The following is a 20763-nucleotide window of genomic DNA, read 5'->3' on the forward strand; positions in this document are numbered from 1 at the left end:
GTTCCGTTATTTCGTTACGTTACAAAATTAGCATTTTTTTCGTTACGTTTTTTCGTTACAGTACTTGTAACGAAAAAAATGCTGTAACGGTATTTTTCGTTACACCGGTACTTGAACTTTTTCGTTACGTTATTTTCGTTATTTCCGTTACAATTTTTTCGTTACAGAAACGTTTTTTCAACGTAGAATTGATGATATTTTCAAAGAAAAATGCATTTGTAACGAAAAATTGTAACAGAAATGGCTAAAATAACGGAACCAAAAGGTTTAAATACCAGTGTCACGAAAAAAATACCGTTACATTTTTTCGTTACAGATATAATCATGATACAATTACGTTTATTAAAAAGGGAATTTTTGAAAAAGTCAAGCTTGGAAGGTAAAAAATCTCATTTTTTGACTCAACTTGAAAATATTGTAACTAAAAAAATAACAAAAAAGGTAACAGAATTTTTTCGTTTTTCGTTACGTTACATCAAGAAAAATATCGTTACTTTACGTTTCAGTTACACAACATCACATGATCAAAATAACGTTTTCGTTACAGTTCCGTTACCTGTAACGAAAAAAATTTCGTTATTTTCGTTTTTCGTTACAGTTACTGTTACGGGACGCCAACACTGAGCGGACTCAGCCAGCATCGTTTCTAAATCGTTTCATTTCCTACATGTGTTAAGTAGGTAGTATTTCATCATTCTTCTTCTTTTTTTTTCTTTTTTTGTCACAAGAGGTGTTCAATTTGTCTAAATTCGTTCAGCTATGAATATGATGAATTATTATTCTTGATAAAATGATAATTTTTTCAAAATTTATTTGAATACCTAATTCCTTTATTTTATTTATTTATTTTTTGGTTTCAATTGTAATAGGGGGAAGCTTTAGCCCTGTGAGTAGGAGAAGGATATTTCTCCCTTCCTAGGTGGTGAGATTTTGCCTAATTTTACCGATGGTAAAATTACTCAAATAACATGCCAAGATAGCTCAGAGCACTAGAAAGCTACTCAGGTCCAAGTTCCAACTACACATACAATGTTGTCGATAAATAAAATAAATTCATTTGACACAACAATTTAACTGATTTATTGCTACGTAATTATACATAGGCACATAATCAACCTCTCAATCAATGAAGTTGCCTAAGCTCCGTAACAAGGCAGAATAATTACACTACAGACCAGTAATTATCAAGTACCAATGCAAGACTCGTGACATTTACCTATTCGAAATCATCACGAGTATACAAAATTATACTCAATTAAATACATAATTAAGTTATGTAATTAAACCATTAAATAAACAAGATAGGTAACTATTCCTCTCGATAGGTACCCATCCCAACTCACCAATCAATCGATGAAACTAATTGATTTCGAGGATGAATGCATTTCAGCATCCAAATAACACTGTTCACATTCTCCATTCTATCAGGGGCCCTACTAATACTAAGGGCAACATGGAATCCTCAACTAAAAGAAGTAAACTTATAAAAACGTTGCACAAGTGAGAGATGACCGGTAACATCCTCCAAGGCAATTATGATAACTAATAAGCAATCATCGGATTGCATTATTATTAAAAACAAATTACTTTATACTTCCGTAGAAGGATTTTTATAATAAATGGAAGTCCGCGAGCTAAGCGCGAAGTCTACACTATATTCACATGACAAGACGTCGTTTACTGCAGGTTCAACATCAAGTGAAGATTTAGCGCCAAAATACCTCTATTTATAGTATAAATTGTCTTTTGGCGCGAAATATTCCTTTAATATTCACCGCCAAAAGCCGCCATGTTTAATTGAAGCGAAGGGTTTACGACCTAACGTAGTAAACGGCTATAAAGTACACTTTGCCGAATACTTTCAGTACAGGAGGTTCATAAAATCTGCATCACCTCACAGGGTGAAGGCAAGATGCACTATGTCACAATATCACCGCACAATATTTTAATCAATTTTTAAAAGAGATGAAAGATAGGTATATAGAATTTAGAAAAAAAAATTTGGTATTTACTAGGTATTTTTAGGTGATTTGAATTAAATTTTGAAATACTGAGTGTTGGTTTAGCAAATGCCAGGGATCGCGGAGCGGAGCGGAGGTGGAGGCCCGGAGGCCCCCGGAGGGTACCCTTTTTTTGCCTTGCTCCGGGAGCCGGAGCCGGAGCAAGAGGTACTTGAAATTTTTGAGACGGAGCAGGAGGTGGAGCCGGAGGTACTTGAAATTTTTGACACGGAGCTGGAGGTGGAGCCGGAGGTACTTGAAAGGTACCCTCCGAGCTCCGATTGAATTCAGTAATTTTTTTGTATTTATTTACTGATAAATTCTATAAATTTCAACATTTTTTAATGATAAAGTGTGACATTTATGACATAATTATTTTGATACTCATTCAAGTTTACAAAACTCATTTTTATTGTAAAGAGGGCCCATTTTGGCACTTATCAAGGTTTGAAAAATTAATTTTTTTTGTAAGGAGACCCCCCTCAAACAGCTACCTCCTGGAAGGCCTCCGGAGGGCCTCCCGGAGGGATTGAAAAAATATGGAGGGTGGAGCCGGAGCCGGAGGCACTTACAAAAAATCCTTGGAGCTGGAGCCGGAGCTGGAGGTAAATTTTTTACAAATTCAAGAGCCGGAGCTGGAGGCGGAGGCACTGACCCCCTCCCTCCGCGATCCCTGGCAAATGCATTAATTGAGATTAGGTTTGGTTTATTTAAGTTCAAAATTTGTTTAGATTTAATTGGATAGGTACCTTACCTGACTGCAGAAATTTCCATATAGATAAATTTTTTGACAGTGTTAGAAGATCAAGATGCAACAATTTACTTTAGTTATTGGATTTCAAATTTTCAAAATTGGATCATGATTGGAAAAAGTAAAAAGTATTAAGGAGATTTGATTGGTGTAAAGTAAAAATAAAAAATTAGTGAAGGCTTGTCAAATGGAAATTCAAATACGAATTGACTCGAATTTTAAAACTGTTAGGGTTTGATTTGGTATTGGTAGATGAGGAAATTTATTTGCATTATTAGGTTGGTTTCAAATTCAAAATTGGGCAAGTTTGTTGTTTAAATTTCAAAACTTGACAGGTTTGGCAAATGTAGATAGTTTTGTTTTCAAATTTTGATTTGCTTTCAATTTGAATTTTCAAAATACTTGTATGTAGTAGAATACCTAACATTAGCAAGTAGGTAGACGATTTTTAAATATTTTTCTCAACATGATATTATTATTACCTGAGAATTGAAAAAACAACGGAGGAGGGTTCAATGTTTGGGGGGGGGGGGGTCACGAGCGTGACCCTAGATTTTTGATCAACATTTTTCATCTGGGGCCATTTCATTTTTTAATTTTTTTTCAGGGTAGGTAGCTACTGTAAATTTGAAATCTTTTAATTTTTGTTTCGAATCAGAAATTAAGTAGGTGGGTCCCTAACAAACCAAACTTAGCGTTTTTATGTCACTTAGATATCTCAATAGCATTTCACGATTTATAAACGATTTACGGGATTCAGTTTTGTACAATGACATCGTATGTATGTCTGGCTATATCGATTATGTCGCAGGTATATCTATCTATATCCTCAACACCTTTTTCCCTATCATAATTTTTGTAGATATCGTTTGGATATCTAGAAAAGGATATAGGTTTTGCAATATCTCCAGGTTATTGTTACTATATTGTGATGATTCTAGGCAAAAGTAGGGTCATCCTATAGATTTCTCAAGATATAGAACGATTTCCTCTATAATTTTGTTTTGATTTTCTGTAACTTGTGCAATGTGTAGAGATAAATTTTTATCAAAGATGGCTGAAAAGTGACAATGATGGCTTTTTATTCTCAAACTGTTCTTCCGGATGTTTCATGAGTGTGTCCGTTTTTTGTTTTTTAAAGATGTTGGAATTTTTTTAATGCATTTTCTAAATCTGTGTATGTGTGTTTGTGTTTGATTGTGTATCTAAAAATGTGAAATTGTGAATTTTGGAACAAAATGAAAATATACCAATGGTTCTACACTTAGACAAGCTCTCAAGGCATCTTATGGAACTTTTCAATATTGTAAATGAAGTTAGTAATGCAAACTCCAATTAGACTATAATTTTGATTTCATTGAGTTATATTTTACTTTAACTAATTCTTTCTTATTACCTCACTTTGGCACAAAAAATAACAAGAAATAAATAAATTCATCACCAGCACCTCCTCCCTGGGCTGGAGGTGCCCATGAGTGAAGTTCCCTGGCTAGTGGACTTTTGTTTTTAAGGTTTTTAGTGAGCTGGATTTATGGAACCTTTTGGCTATAGTAATGTGAAGCGAGTGTGAGAAGCTTGAGAGAGGTTGTTGATTTCAAAAATGATATGATTTTCTTGAAATAATTTATATGTATGTATGTACTTTTTTTTTTGTCAATTTCTTGTGTAGAATTTTTGAAATTGTATTGGTGTAGAATGTAAGTCTTGTAGCTAATACAGTGAGTTATAGAGAATAATTTTGTTTTAAAAAAAAACTACTAAAGTGAATAATTGTTATATCGCTGGTGTAAAAAACTTTTGATTTTTTGTTTTTTAAATCCAACATTACTCTTTGTAACTCACTGTATTCTCTTTGAGACTTACATTCCATTACCAACGTGGTTTTGAAAATTCTATACAAAAATTCACAAGAAAGATATACATACGATATAGTTCATGCACATCGATTAGAAATCTGACGAAATCTACAGACATAGGCTAGATATCCTGCGATATATCAAATGATATACCCTGGATATCAAAACTACATCCCTCAGATATCTATGTGCTATACAGAAAAGCAGTACTATGTCTGGTAGAAATCGCTCATCAGATTTCTGAATGTCTCTGAATATAGTTCAGATATAGATAGATTTACAGCGATTTAGCGATATAGGCGGACATTTTGCCATTGTATAGATATAGGAGCGACATGACATCGTTCTGCATAAGACATGGAACGATATCGTTTGGTTGTTAGGGGTATAATTAAAGATGGGAGTTCCAAAACTTGGGGAAAATTCACCAATAAGAAACACAATGTTTTACAATTTTACAATATTTTATCTGAATCTCAAGAACTTGAAAAAATCGTTTTGAATCCCTATCAATGAGATTTTATTTTGAGCTTTGAAGCAAAAAAATATCCATTACCTACCTACTTGAAACTTTCCTCGCACATGAGACTTTACTATCACTTTTTTTCCAACCTAGGACTTAGGACTTAGAGGATCTCTACAAAATGTAGGTGGCCAACATTGTTGGGGGACTGAGGAAACATTTTTCTTGAAAAAAGAATCAGAGAGAAAGGGAAATATTTTCAAATATTTTGTACCCTTAGACTCTAGAAAGAAGAAACCAAATTTTTCATTTTTTTAATGATATTATTCATTTTTCAACTTAACGGGTTTTGCAATTGTACAAGGAAAGCAACATCGTTTAAAGGACCAAAAAATGAAAAATTTTCAAAAAATTTCTATAGATGACAGTTTTTTATGTATATATTTTTATTTTTCCAAAATTTTTAGGGGCTCCATATAAGAGCCAACATCATTTTAGGGGTCAATGAAGATAGGGGGTACAATATTGGTTTGAAGATCTAAAGTTATATAAAAAAAAAATAATTATATTATCTCAAAAATTTGTGGAATTTAAATTTTTGAGATAGAAAATGTTTTAAAAATTGGCATTTTTTGAAAATGAAAATTGAAAAAAATAAAATAAAGGTCAAATTGATCATTGTTTGCCCGTCGCTATCCAAAATCACTCTGGAGTCTGGAGGCTGCAGAACGGCTCTAAATTGCGAAATTCTGATTTCGAGGGGGGAAGGGTGGTTTTAGATAGGTATGTAAGAGTAAGATACATTTCGAGATGTCTCAAATGTGGATAAATCTTCCAAACAGTTCAAGAATATGCCACAACTCGATTTTTAGTGGGTCACATTAATTTCCGCATTTCCTGAAGAGATTGAAAATCACGCTAGAGACTTCAGGATAGTTCGAATTTAAAGAATGAGGGGGGGGGGGTTTGAAATTAATTTTAGACAAGATTTGGCCGTCTGTGAAAAAATGATAATAATTTTTTATGAACAAAAATTGAATTTCTTTCTCAAGTATTTTGATCAAAAAATGCACTGGAGGGTCCTTCTTGGAAATCAGCTCAAATGTGAATAAACTCGTTGAATAAAATAGGTCAAGATTAAGTCACAACTAAATTTTTACGCTGGAGGTTCCAGAATGACTAGAAATGATGAAATTCGATCAGGAGAGTTGATATTAGTTAAATACTCATAATTTTAAATAAATAATTAATACTTATTCGAGTTTTTAAAAGAGCATATAGGTAAGTCCCTTAAAATGGCCAATTTTAAATTCTTAAAAATTCACCTAAAATCGAAAAATCACTCGAGTAGCTGAAATTTTGGTTATGGGGTTTCAGAGCTCGCGGTTTTTAAAAATTGTTGTCGCCTTCAAATTGGAAAGAAATTTTCAATATTTTTATTTTCAAACACACGCAAAAAAAATGTACTTACTAAGAAAGAAAGATTTTCATTTTAAAAACTAAAAAACAATCGTGAATACCTAAGTAATGATATTCGATAAAAAAAAATATGAGTAGGTATAGGTGATATCGAAAGTTCAAAGTAGTGATATCTAAATCTAAACGTAATAAAAGTTGCAACTTGGAACACAATGCAAACCATTTTTAAACACAATTCGTACCTTTGGACAATGCATTTTGCAAAATTTTACACTTTCATAATACACTTTGGGCAACATTCATTGTATATAGTATAGCTTGGCTATCTATAAATAAACACCGCGATTCGTAAGACAACATTAAAAATATACATAAATAAGTCGATATTAGTATCATTTTATAAAAAGTAGAAATAGGCATAGGTACCTTAATAATAATAAAAAAATAACAAAAAAAAAATCGATATTAATAATTAAAAATGAAACCGGTTCAATGAACAAAATGATTGATTGATTGTGCTAAAAATATCAATCACTTTAGAAAGTGTGAAGGTGAAAAAAATCACATCAAAATAAAGCTCTATAATGCTTATAGTCAATCTCTACTAAATTGAGGAAACAGTATTAGATACGTACATTTCACTGGAAATAATTCGAATTAAGTTGATTAGATGTATCGAACTCCATTACAATCATCGATTTCGTATAAACATTCTGAAATACGACAATTTTATCACCACATTCTAAAATCACTACTCCATTCTCCCATTTGACGAGCTCCATTCGATTCTCATCCAAGTCAAATAGGGAAGCAGCTCGTTGCATGTAAGCTCGTAAACTTGAAAAGCTGCCTTCATCAATGGAAAACATTTGCACTCCATCTTCTTTATCAATTTCGGTAAACACCTCGACGAAAAAATTATCAAAATTTCTACGCTCGGTGATATATTGCTGAGCTAAGCGTTGCAGGTTTTCCTCTTGAGTAAAATACTCCACCGCAGAAGCGAACATTTCGTGTTTTTGCGCTTCGCATGCTTTTCTGAAAACGCTGGCGAACTTTCTTCGATCAAAATAAACGTCGTTTTGAAACTCGAAACAATCAGAGAGCTCGTTTTTGCGTTCTTTTTCCATATTTTGAATCGAAGCGGTGAATTTTCCCATCAGATAGTGGTAACAATCTTTAACTCTTTCTTCACGTTCGGCTTGACCGGTCACACGAAGCATGGAATCAACTTTCCGGTAGAATTTATCGCATAAAAATAACACAGAGCAGCGAATATTTTCATCGGAAAGCTGGTTACTAGTTTTAGATATTTGTTTACAGTCACTTAGTTCTGCTGAAAGTTCTCGAGATATTTTATCCAAAGGTAAACCGTCCGCAGCTAGTTCGAAAAAGGTTGAGTCATTCATCACGTAAGATCTATTATTCGATCTCACATTCAGTACGTAGAATACCGAATTCATTGCAATGTGGTGCCCTAACGGTGCGCCGAGTTCATACATGTCTTTAGCAGATTTGAATCTTTCACCAAGTGGCGGGAAAAATTCGATAATGGATCTTTTCAGGAATTGGCACGTTTCCAAAACACCAAGTTCGACGAGAGTACTCCTCGGTGCCACTTTGAAGAGTAGTTTTTCATACAGAGTAGATACTTTCTGGAGCGTTAATTCATTTTCCACGTTTCGATTTACCGATGTGGTATTTTTATTTTTCATGATATGAACGAAGTTTAAGTTGGCAAAATCACTCGGCGTTTTTATGCCTAATTTGGAGAATCGTTTGCTGGCGTCAGTTTTGTCCATTTTTTCTTCATTTTTCGATACCCATTCTTCGTAGTTATCGTGGGCTTCGATCATTATTTCACAAACAAGAGATAGCAGTTGATAACCAAACACACTGATGATGTCATTGGATTTGGTCGTTTCAGGTATACGATTTTTGGCCGTTTCGAAAATAATTTCGTAGCACAATTTTGATTCATTTTCGGCAAATGGTTGTTCTTCGTTGTCTTCGATCAACGTTTCATCCACGTTCTTGACAGCGGTCGTTGTGTTTCCAATCATATGACCGATTTGTTCGATCAGTGAATCAGGGATCGCCCACGAAAAATATTGTTTCAAAAATGGCTGTAATCGTTCTTTAATCGAAACCAAGCCATTGGAGACTAAAATAAGCAGATTCTGAATATGGTTAGTCATATTGGAGAAGAAAACAATGACGTCAATTTTCTGGTACCGAAAATCGCAACAAGTACTCAAAATTTCCAAGCACTTGTAATATATATGTTGGATGTTTGTATGCTTCGCTAAGAATTGTTGACGAGCATTCAACACAAAATTCAAACCCCAACTGGGTATGTTCTCTTCCCAAACGGTTACTTCTTTTACACCAGCGTTGCCTTCATTATCATGCAATTGAATTTGTAATTCTTTTAAACTTTGTTTAACAGATCGAGTCAAACGTCCTGTAAGTGTTGTGGGTGCCGTCTCCAAGCTATTGATATAATTATGCATTTGTTTAGTGTTGGAAACAGCTCCGAATATCAAGAATATACTGACGCACCCTTGCATCAAATCGAACGCAGTCAGTTCCTCGCCATTTTCGATTTTGAGCTGCAGAAAATACGCGTAGGTTCCAAAATTACACAAATTTGACGCCAAAGCTGCGTAATTAAATCCTTGTAAACCTATTCTGGCTACGTTAGCGAAATTACCAGCGTTCTCGACGATCAAAGCGGACTGGGATAAAACCAAAGATGAAGCTCCAGTTATCACAGTCAACCAAGCCGAGGCCGACTGAGCATTATTGAAACCGATCGATTCTTCATGTACGCCACGATCAACCAAGACACCGATATTCCTTCCGATGGCGTACACCGTACTAGCGACGGCTATAATAAAGGCTAAAATAGGAGCTGTACCCAATATCAATAGCACACCTCCCACAATCGAAGTACCTGTCGCTGCAATATCTGCTCCTTTAAGTACTACATGACCTATACCAGCGGCCGGAGATTTATACTCGAGTAATGTTTGTTTGATTTTATGCATTCCGTCGTCCGGTGCTACGTAATGGCAATTCGGTAATCGATTCGTATTAAGGAAATGGGTCCACGATTTGTAAACACGTCCGATATCGTCGATGAAAATAACGTCATCGTTGGATTTCAACTGTCTAAAAACGCAAGCTATTTTATCATCATCAAGATACAAATATGTATGAGCTACGACAACTCGACCATTCTCGTAATTGAATTTTCTGCTCAACTCGTCGATATTTTTTTGTTGTTTGTCGGGAAATTTGCGCCAAATATCACTTATATTCTGTTCTTCTTGAGATGGACTTCCGTACAGTAAACCGTACAGTGAAAGACAAACGTAAGATTTCAGCAACTCATACTGGTGTGCTTCAAACGCTTTCCATAGATACAGTGATTCCCATTCTGCGTATTTTTTTATAGCGTTTTGGATCCATTCCTGTAACAGAAACGGTACGTAATGAATGAAGTTGACGGAATAAGGCTTTTGACGTATTGCGGGTTGCATATCGGTTTGCCTGAACTTTATCGGTTTGGTGGGCATTCTTATCAGTGAGCATCAAAATTTCATATTTTGAGCAATTTTCACAAGGTGTTTTTCAAATGTATAGCTTTTATTTAGTTTTTCCTTCAATTTTAAACACTGTTAAATCCTGTGATGGAAAAAGATCCGCTCTTTGTCGAGGTTCAAAGACGTTTTGTCAACTTCTTTAAAACATTAAAACTCGACGAAGAGAGGATCTTTTTTTTCCATTACAGGGTTTAACAGTGTTTAAAATTGAAGACAAAACTAAATAAAAGCTATACATTTGAAAAACACCTTGTGAAAATTGCTCAAAATATGAAATTTTGATACTCACTGATAAGAATGCCCACCATCCCACCAAACCGATAAAGTTCAGGCAAACCGATATGCAACCCGCAATACGTCAAAAGCCTTATTAGATGAATTGATAACTTTTTCTGCTATAGTTGCTGAGAATATATAGAATAACGAATAACATAACACCGGAGTAGACTTACCCTCTCATCATTGATAATTGAAGACATGGTGAATTGGTGAATGAAAGCCTTTGACTATATAGCTAAAATGGACCAAGCTAGTTACATTATTAATACGTGAATAATTCAAGCAGCGTTGCCAACTTTTTTCCAGACTTGATGCTAGAACCACTCAAAAATTATGCCGTTTGGATGCTAAATCACGAAAAAATTATGCTAAATTTTGATGCCAGACAAAATTTTTGTTTTTCCTCCCTTTTTTCCAGAATTTGGTAAAAAACTGCATCAAAATTTCAAGGTTAAGAAGATGCTAAATGTAAAAAGGATGCTAAAATCGGATGCTATGTAAGATGCTAAATTTTTTTGGTGATTTTTGGCGTATTTTCCGAAAATGAAGGCTTTCAACAGTTCCAACTTTGGAATTTTCATGGAATATTGTTGAAAAAAGGGTCAAAAGTATGAAAATTTAACTAAAATTACGAAAATTTCAAAAATTTTCCCCAAATTTACGTTAAAAATGACAATGCTAAAATGAATTAAGATGCCAGATTGGAAAATTATTATGCCAAAAGATTATGCTAGATGCTAGATGCAATTTTTTAGCATCGTATGAAATCAAATTATGCCAAATCTAGCATCGATTATGCTAAGTTGGCAACGCTGAATTCAAGGTCGCGGTTGAGAGTGAATTTGCACGGGTCCCTAATGCGCATGCGCGAGTAGGTGATAAGACTTCACTTTTTCCTGAAGATTTGGCGCGTTTTTATCACATTTAACCTTAGAAACATTACCTTAATTTATCTAATTTTTCCGTCGCATTTTTTAAATTAAGTGGTTGTAATGACTAAAAATAAAAAAGAGAAGAAAAAATATAAATATTGCGTGATTTGTAAAGCAGTAGATGAAGAAATACCAACTTTCGGGTAAGCACTCAGCAATCTTACATGAATGTATTCACTTTTCAGTTCTCCATTGGTTTCAATTTCACAATTTCATACATATTTGTAATTTATAGATTTCCAAATAAAGATAAAGACGATGCGACTAGGAAGCTTTGGACAACATTTTGTGATGTCGACGAAGTTTCAGTTGGGGCTAAATTGTGTGCCAAGCACTTCAGTGATGAAGATATCATCAAACGAAAATCAAGTGATGGTGGATCCAATCATCGATTAAAAAAAAATGCAATACCCTCACTTCTTCCTCAGCCTCAAATGTAAGATATCACTTCATTATCGTCATTTACATTTTACCACATACAATTTCAGTAAAGTACTTATGTACCTACTGTTTATGTTTTCTGTAGATGTAAAACTCCTAAGCGTGAACGCTTGAAAATTTGTTTCATTTGTGATTGCCAAGAAAAGGGTGTTTCATATTTTACGTAAGTTTCTGAAATTATTACCACAGTAACAAGAAATTGAATAAACGAAATTAATTGCACAATTTATTACAGATTTCCGGAGGACCCAGATTTGAGGAAAAAGTGGATGTTTTTTTGTAAGTGTTCCCAAGAAGATGCCGAAATGATGGGGAAAAATACTGTATTGTGTGAAAAACATTTTGAGGAAAGAGATATCATTAGAAAAAGGAGTATTGGAACCGGATATGCTTACGACACCCTTATTTTGAACGCAGTTCCAAAATATACGATTTAAATGCTTGTATGTAACAATGCTGCATATTGTAAACTGTGTGAGATGTTTATCGAAATGTTGCAGAGGAAATTTGCATTTATCATTTTCACTTAATTTCATAGGTACTTCTGATGCAATTCTCGCTGACTTGGTTGATAGTAATGATGTGTGTTTGGAAATAATTGAAATTGATACCTCTGAATCTTCATCTCCCATTGAAGTGACAATCACAGATCTTCCAGTTGAGGAAAATGTAACTGCAACTCCACCTATCACTAATGCAAGCCCACCAGCATCTTCATCTGTTATGAATACGACGTCTGAAATGTCACATTTTGAACTTGATTCTAGTAAGTGTTCCATCCTTCATTCACCAGTGCATACAAAGTAATGTTGACGAATTCGTATGTATGCAACGTGCTGTGTATTTTATTTTAAAAAATTTAAATCGCCATTCATGTACGTTTTTTGCTGTTGCAGCATTGAATTCTCCGCTTACAGTTTACGATCAATCTACTTTAAAAAGAATGCTCCATGATGACTGTACTGAATGTTCACATTTTCTGAAACGCTCTCCGAAACATTCTTCATTGTATCATTAAATTTTCTAACGAATGCTACAGTTATCGCGAGCGGAGCTCCAGCTCCACTTCCTCGACCCATCGGCTTCCTATCCGAATTCCTAAATCAAAAATCAATTCAATTCTAATGAAGATTTCCTTGTCATCTGCTGTGAGTGCTGTGGTTTGCGAATGAAAAATATGAAGAATACTATGCTACCTACATCCTACAACTGGTTTGGAAGATGCTTCGAGTCGACAAAAAAAAATCAACAAAATGATTCATTATCACGTTTTTTATTATTGTCGTAGAGTAAAGAAAAACCATGGCTCCGATTTTTAAGATTTTTGGTTCTAATTTGGTAATTTGCTTGAAAAAATATGATTCAATGTTCGAATGTGGAAAACTGGAAAATCAAATTTTGCTGGCGGTTCTCGAATGGATCCACTTCGGAATTTTAGGGGGAAAAAATAATAATAAGTAATGAAACAAAATCCAAAAAAACACTAATTATGTAGAAGTTTGCTGGAAATTATTAATCGTAACTCCAATCTTCAAAAATTGAAACGACGTTTATTTTGCAAAAATATGTAGGTACTTAATTTATTAGTAAAAATACGAGTACGTATAGCCATAAGTACATTACATACATGTAGGTAGAAGTCAGCTAATACTATGAGAAGACCAATTTCAAATAACTAGTGGGATACTTCTATGCAAGTCAAATCTTGTGCTATTTCAGACACTACCCTGATTTTTCACTTTCTAGTTTAATACAATACACGAAAGTTTCCTCATCGCGCAAATGCTCATACTTTTTTTTAATGACTGTTCAGATAACATTTTTATTTTTAAAAGCTAGGAAACGAGCCCTTTTTTTGTACACAAATAGTTTGTATTGTATATGGTTATCAAGGTGTGAGTCATACGTCGGAGCACGTATGTATTGTATTCGCACTTCTCGTTCGGCGCGCGTCACCTGTCAATTTTGTGCCTTATACGTTGCATCATGTAAATAATCAAATTGGACTGTATGCGCCGAACGAAAAATTCGAATACATACTCCGACATATGACTCACACCTTGATAACGATAACCATATAATACAAACTATGTGTACAAAAAAAGGGCTCGTTTCCTAGCTTATAAAAATAAAATAATAAAAATAATGTTACTCTGAACAATGGCACTTTCTCACAATCAGTTACATTTCGAATCGGTATCATTTTTCAAATTTCAGAAACAGTAAAGGTTTTCAATCCGATATCCATTACAAGAATTGACTAGAGTAGCGCACGAAACTTCGACTACAGGAATTCCCTGCAAAACGAGCACACCCACACCATATAAAATTCACAAAATGTATAATAAGAATACGTGTATTAACAAGCCTACCAAAAAAAAAACAAAAAACATAAACAAAAATCGTATAACATTTTCAAATAGGTAAGCGCAATTAAAAACAAAATAAAATTCATAATATAAAACGTGTACAAGGTACATACATTTTCATACCAAAAAAAAAAAATGTATAAGTTTTGACTAGTAGTTATTCTCAAAAGTTAATAACCGAAACTGAACTGATTTATTTTCAGTTTGCAAGCATACAACAGCGCTGTTTTCAGCTTATAATATTTTCAGTTTAGGGTTATAGAACATATTTTTATTTTCAAGTAACCCGTTTTCGGTCTTGAAAAAAAATATTTATATACATACATACGAGTGTATTGTATCACGCTCACGGTTCATCGCAATCGTTTGAAATAAAGTGCATAATAACACTTCTCCTAGTTCGATACTGTCAACGTAATACGCAACTATTTAGTCGGATAGGACCTTACAAATAGGCAATAAGTACGGGTAGTAAGTAAAAATTATTATAAAAATGCATTCGCGTTCGGTACAATATGCTTCAATTCAAAGGTATCCTTGGGCAAAATTACACCGTGCATGTTTCACATGATTGTAGAAAAAGTAACGAAAATTAAATAAAAACAAGCACGGGCCTCCAATCAAAAAAATAACACGACGTGGACCCGCAGAAAATTCAGTTAGGCATTAACAAGTCACAAAAGTATGTGACCTGCGTAAGTAAGTTTACACCAGTATACACACACACACCTAATCAGAACTATCCGAACATGAAGTTAGCAATTTTTATGTTGGTCGGCGGATGATTTGCCAATAGCGTCAGGATTGGATAACGGATCTAATTCGGCAAATACGTCGAACCACGAGCTGGATTTCGCCTAGAATCAAATTAGAAATGAAAATCAAAATTAGAGTTCGCTTTAATACTGACAATATCCATCATTCACCAGGCTTCAAAAAATTTACGAAAATAAAAACTGAGAACCAATGGAAAAATCATTTTTCTAATCGCATTCGATTTTGTATTCGTCAATTTGGATGACGCTTTTAGACATTATGAAATAAATAAATAAAAATATATTATGAGCTCTACAAAAAAATAAAATATCAATTTTTTACTCACAGAGCTAGAATCTGGCAACTTTTTTGACATAGAAACTGATTTGTCTGAAAAAGAGCACAAGAAACGCACGCGTTAGATCACATTAAAATGACGGTAAACGTTACGCAGAAACAAAATGGACATTATCTGACACTTACTATCCGCATTTTGCAGTTCCAACGAACTCGCAGTTTGAAGAGATAATAATTGGGAAGGTAAAAAGAAATTATTTGAAGTATTATTCGACGTGTTGGAGCCGGATGATGGCGATAATAATGAAGAACGCGAAAATATATCGGATAACAAATCGTCCGAATTCTGGCCTTCTGACGAAAGTAAGTTATCAACATTGATATCAGTCTGCACCGGCGAATTCGGTTCATTCGCGTTGATTTTCGTTTCTTCGAATTCCAGTAAACTGAAAAATAAAAAATGATCGTAATGATCCGAAAAATACCTACAGAAATGAACTATAGTCCGGCATGTGACAATAGGAGTAATTGCACCCCCCCCCCCCCCGCCGATCCACCGGGAATCCGGGACAACTTTTTTCTTAAACGGGACATCCTAAGGAACATTTTAAAGCAAACTTGCCCAAAATAAAGTTGGCCTTACTTACAAAATGGCGGCCATTTTGATTGACAGGTCACCCGAAATCGCAGATTTTGCGTTTCAACATAGGACTTAAACGAAATTTTTCAAACCTTACCAAGGTAGATCGAAAGATCATGCAAAAATTTATCACCTGTCAAAATTTCAAGTGCTAAAGTGCGTTTTTCGATTTTTTGGTGAATTTTCGAAAATCCAATTTAGGCCAAAAATGAGGGAAAAAAATCAAAATTTTGCCAAATTGACCAAGAAAGCTGAAATTTGGGGTATACCCTATTTTCGACATGCCAAATCGATTGGAAACGGTTTTCACCAGTTTTGAGCAGTTCTGGAGCCTCCAGCAGATTTTTGAAACTCGAAATTCCCACAAAATTTCATTAAATTGGAGTTGTGAAGCTGAAATTTATTCTAAAAACTAATTTCAACACGTTACGAAGTACTGCAGGTAAATTTCTAGTCGTTTTGGAGCCTCCAGCGACTTTTTGAAAATTCCTGAAGTCTCCAGCAGATGCTCGAAAACTTTAAATTCTTACAAAATTTCATCAAATGGAGATGGAAAGCTGATCTTAAGACGACTTCAGGTGAGTTCAAGTCGTTTTAAGGTCCCCAGCGACTTTTTTGAAAATTACTGGAGCCTCCAGCAGATTTTTGAATCTTTAAATTTTCATAAAATTTCATCAAATGGAGATGGAAAGCTGAAATTTACTCTACACTCCAATTATAACACCCTCTGAACCTGAAGACGACTTCAGGTGGTTTCAAGTAATTTTAGAGCCTCCAGCGACTTTTTTGAAAATTACTGGAGCCTCCAGTAGATTTTTGAAAAATGAAATTTCCCCAACATTAATTTATCAAATGGAGTTGTCAAGCTGAAATTTACTTCATAGACTACATAGTGGTTTCAAATGGTTTTGAAGCTTCCAGCTACTTTTAGGAAATACCAATTTTCCAAAAAAAAACGTCGCTGGAGGCTCCAAAACGACTTAAAATCCACGAGCAGTCAACATCGTAGCGTGTTGAAATTAGGTTGCAGAATGAATTTCGACTCTCCATCTCAGTTTGATGAAATTTTGGGTAAATTTCAAGTTTCAAAAATCTACTGGAGGCTCCTGTAATTTTCAAAAAAGTCGCTAGAGGCTCTAAAATGACTTGATCTCACCTGAAGACGTTTTCAGAAGATGTTAAAATTGAAGTAACAGTTTCAACCCGTTTTGAACAATTCTGGAGCCTTCAGAAGATTTTTGAAACTCGAAATTCCCACAAAATTCCGTCAAATTGGAGTTGAAAAGCTGAAATTTATTCTAAAAACTAATTCCAATATGCTAAAAAGTACTGTAGGTGAATTTCAAGTCGTTTTGGAGCCTCCAGCGACTTTTTGAAAATTCCTAAAGCATCCAGCAGATTTTTAAAACTTTGAATTTTCACAAAATTTCATCAAATGGAGATCGAAAGCTGAAATTTACTCCACACTCCAATTTTTACACCCTCTGAAGACGACTTCAGGCGGGCTCAAGTCATTTCAGAGCCTCCAGCGACTTTTTTGAAAATTACTGGAGCCTCCAGCAGATTTTTGAAACTTTGAATTTTCACAAAATTTCATCAAATGGAGATGGAAAGCTGAAATCTATTCTAAAAACTAATTTCAATACGCTACGAAGTACTGCAGTTCGATTTCAAGTCATTTTAGAGCCTCCAGCGACTTTTTTGAAAATTACTGGAGCCTCCAGTAGATTTTTGAAACTTGAAATTCCCGCAACAATAATTTATCAAATGGAGTTGGCAAGCTGAAATTTACTTCGCAGACTACGTGATGGTTTCAAATGGTTTTGAAGCTTTTAGCAACTTTTAGGAAATTTCAATTTTCCAAAAAAAACACCATACGACCTCTCAAAAAGTGGCTGGAGGCTCCAAAACGACTTGAAATCCACAAGCAGCCCACTTCGTAGCATGTTGAAATTAGTTTGCAAAATAAATTTCGACTCTCCATCTCAGTTTGATAAAATTTTGTGAAAATTCAAAGTTTCAAAAATCTGCTGGATACTTCAGGAATTTTCGAAAAGTCGCTGGAGGTTCCAAAACGACTCGAAATTCACCTACAGTACTTTTTAACGTATTGGAATTAGTTTTTAGAATAAATTTCAGCTTTACAACTCCAATTTGTTGGAATTTTGTGGGAATTTCGAGTTTAAAAAATCTTCTGGAAGCTCCAGAATTGCTCAAAACGGGTTGAAACCGTTTCCAATTGATTTGGCATGTCGAAAATAGGGTATATCCCAAATTCCAGCTTTCTTGGTCAATTTGGTAAAAATTTGATTTTTTCCCTCTTTTGGCCTAAATTGGATTTTTTCAAAAATTTACCAAAAATCGAAAAAGGCACTTTAGCACTTGAAATTTTGACAGTTGATAAATTTTTGCATGATCTTTCGATCTACCTTGGTAATGTTTGAAAAATTTCGTTCAAGTCATATGTTAAAACGCAAAATCTGCGATTTCGGCTGACCTGACAATCAAAATGGCCGCCATTTTGTAAGTAAGACCAACTTTTTTTTGGGCAAGTTTGCTTAAAAATATTCCTTAGGATGTACCCTTGTAAGAAAAAAGTTGTCCCGGTTGATCGGGGGGGGGGGCGGGGATGCGATTACTCCTATTGTCATATGCCGGACTACTATCTTCACAGGTAGCCAGTAGCTACGCTAGGTACTCGAAATGTTTAATGTTTTCACATTTGACATTATCTACACACTTACGTTTCGTCGTTTATTTCTTGATCTTGGTGAGCAATAATGGAAGAATCTGGTTTCAAATCAGATAGTTCTTTGACTACACAAAAATCGTAATGCTGATAACCTAAATGGCAAACGAGAACATGGTGGTTTATATAGTATCCGGTAGACGACGTAATAGAAATAATAATTCCAAGCGCAAATGACCAAGAGCTACCTTTAAAACTATTAGCGATCACTGTAAACGTATTTGCACATTTTTCGGTGAATTCGCGCAATGATTTCTCATACAGTAACAAAAGGTTGGAAAACATGTTGCTTCTTGATGCAGCTAACACGTCAATTTTCGTAATACATACTCCTTTCAAACGATCAAATCGGGCTTTACTAATTTTAACGTGTTCTTGAACCTGAAATCGGCGCATGCATGAATAACAGCAGTAGACGATAGATTGACATAACGAGAGTCGGACCAAGTTTAAACAAATTGATTACTTTTTTAAATCTTTCCATTTGTTTATAAGTATCCGGATCCAGTTCTTGCGAAATATCTTTCATCCAGTTCAAAACGGCTCTGTATTCGGTCCTCGTTTTCTCCATTTTTTGTACTGTTTGAAGCGTGTCAGCTATCGCTCTTCTATGAAACGTTTCTAATTTCTAAAACGAAACGCAACAAAAATTATAAAGGAAACCACAGAACAATGAGCAAAAAAATATAACATTGAAATTGATCGTCAAATGTCAAAAAAAATACCCCTTCGTAGATTTTACTCACCTGATATAAACGATCCAACGGAGTTTGCATGATGAACCGTTGCTGGCCAGTGTACGATACCGAAGTACCCACAGCAACCATCATCTTACCAGCTCTAGTATTGTCGATTTTTCCGTATTCTTTCATGAAATTTCCCATTTCATTTTCTTCTACCGCTAGCGCTACGAAAATGAGAAGAAAAATTGAAATTACGAGTTAGAAATAATTAAATTACGTACACATTACACAACCTATGTATGTATTGAGAAACTCAACTGCTCAAGTTGCCTTGATAACGACCAATGACTTTCAACAAGCATCCGGTCGTCTGTTGAATGGAATTGAACAACTCTAGTTTGGCATCTAGCTCCGAATCCGAAGCGACGATACATTCGTCTTCCTTTTTACCTAGTTTACGAAAAACCGTCTGCTTCGTCACCCAGTACTTGTGTTGCATTTTATTCATAACTGATTCGTTAGGATCCATATCGATATTTTGATGAAGGGAGGGGGTTCAGGACCAGATATTGGCAATACAACCTGCACACAGACAAAACCAACAATTAGAAAACAAAAATTGTAACAACTACACCACTTTCACGCGCATGTTAAATAATAATCTACGGTATCCATCGGCTACTACGAAATCATCAGCACGTACGAGTACATTTAATTCAATATACACAACGGAAACTAGTACAAGCCCCGTACATAACATACAACTCGCCACGACTAACACCGTAACACGTACTCGTATGTACAGATAGATTAAAGAACCTACAGAACAGTACATATGTTAGAAATAAACAAACCACATATACACATGAAACGAGAATATTGAAAACGTGTACTTTTACACTATTGTATTTAGTTGTAACAGTTGTATTTGCCACTCACCGTTTTATTAAAGCAAATATGAATTGAAGCAGTTCATACGAAGAAAGATGAAATGAATTATTTCACATCTTTTAGTCCATATTTCAATGTTCAACGCTTAACCGTAGTGCGAAATGAATTGTCCAAATAACAACTTGAATTTCAAAATTGTTTCAACGATAGCCTCCGTTTGTGTTGAATAACAAGGATTATCTACGATAATTGTCTTGAATGTTTTTCTTCAACAACTTTATTACTTCACATTTCGAACAAATCCAACATTCTTTCTAGCTTTTAAAAAATACCAAATTGCTTATCAAGCACAAGTTATCAGCAAGTTCCTAGCCCTACTACCGGGTGGCCGGAAAATTCGAGATGTGCTATTCGGCGTTAACATCTCGTGGCGGCGCCACCATCGACTTGCTGAAAGGGGGACTTTTTGCAGAGAATCACATTCATTCGCATCTCGACAAGTCGTGTGTGCGCGTGTGTAAGCATGCGTGAGTATGGAAATGTCCCCCTTTCAGCATGATAACATGTGTTTCATGCATTTCACCGCCAGAGTGCAACACATGTTCGTTGACTCCGACATTCGGAGTCAA

At 34.8% G+C, this 20763-nt stretch overlaps 2 protein-coding genes and 1 long non-coding RNA gene across 5 annotated transcripts; 1 reads left to right on the plus strand and 2 right to left on the minus strand.

Annotated features, from left to right (window-relative positions):
- Positions 1–1056: 1056 nt before the first annotated feature.
- LOC135839679 (uncharacterized) lies at positions 1057–10881 on the minus strand. Its single transcript, XM_065355814.1, has 2 exons — positions 10550–10881; positions 1057–9965 (listed from the first exon to the last, which is right to left on the minus strand). Exons 1-2 carry the CDS (start codon positions 10574–10576, stop codon positions 7128–7130), a joined length of 2865 nt encoding a protein of 954 aa, XP_065211886.1. The 5' UTR covers positions 10577–10881; the 3' UTR covers positions 1057–7127.
- Positions 10882–11294: 413 nt separating this feature from the next.
- On the plus strand, positions 11295–14650 carry LOC135839683 (uncharacterized). The gene is made up of 6 exons (XR_010557628.1): positions 11295–11451; positions 11544–11744; positions 11835–11912; positions 11985–12192; positions 12288–12515; positions 12646–14650. It is a non-coding gene; the product is annotated as an uncharacterized LOC135839683 (long non-coding RNA).
- Positions 13280–20509, minus strand: ICA69 (islet cell autoantigen 1-like protein). 3 transcript variants are annotated; one of them, XM_065355816.1, is made up of 9 exons: positions 20183–20509; positions 19562–19825; positions 19307–19467; positions 19027–19188; positions 18749–18941; positions 18556–18655; positions 15358–15617; positions 15221–15264; positions 13280–14975 (listed from the first exon to the last, which is right to left on the minus strand). In XM_065355816.1, the coding sequence occupies exons 2-9, from the start codon at positions 19770–19772 to the stop codon at positions 14874–14876; spliced, it is 1233 nt and encodes a 410-aa protein (XP_065211888.1). In that variant the 5' UTR covers positions 19773–19825; positions 20183–20509; the 3' UTR covers positions 13280–14873. The 3 variants fall into 3 exon arrangements, with proteins under 3 accessions (XP_065211888.1, XP_065211889.1, XP_065211890.1); XM_065355817.1 differs by lacking the exon at positions 20183–20509 and adding an exon at positions 19947–20060; XM_065355818.1 differs by lacking the exon at positions 20183–20509 and having other exon boundaries at positions 19537–19678.
- Positions 20510–20763: the final 254 nt, after the last annotated feature.

Source organism: Planococcus citri, chromosome 3, assembly GCF_950023065.1.
Source record: "Planococcus citri chromosome 3, ihPlaCitr1.1, whole genome shotgun sequence".
Classification (NCBI taxonomy): Eukaryota; Metazoa; Arthropoda; class Insecta; order Hemiptera; family Pseudococcidae; genus Planococcus; species Planococcus citri.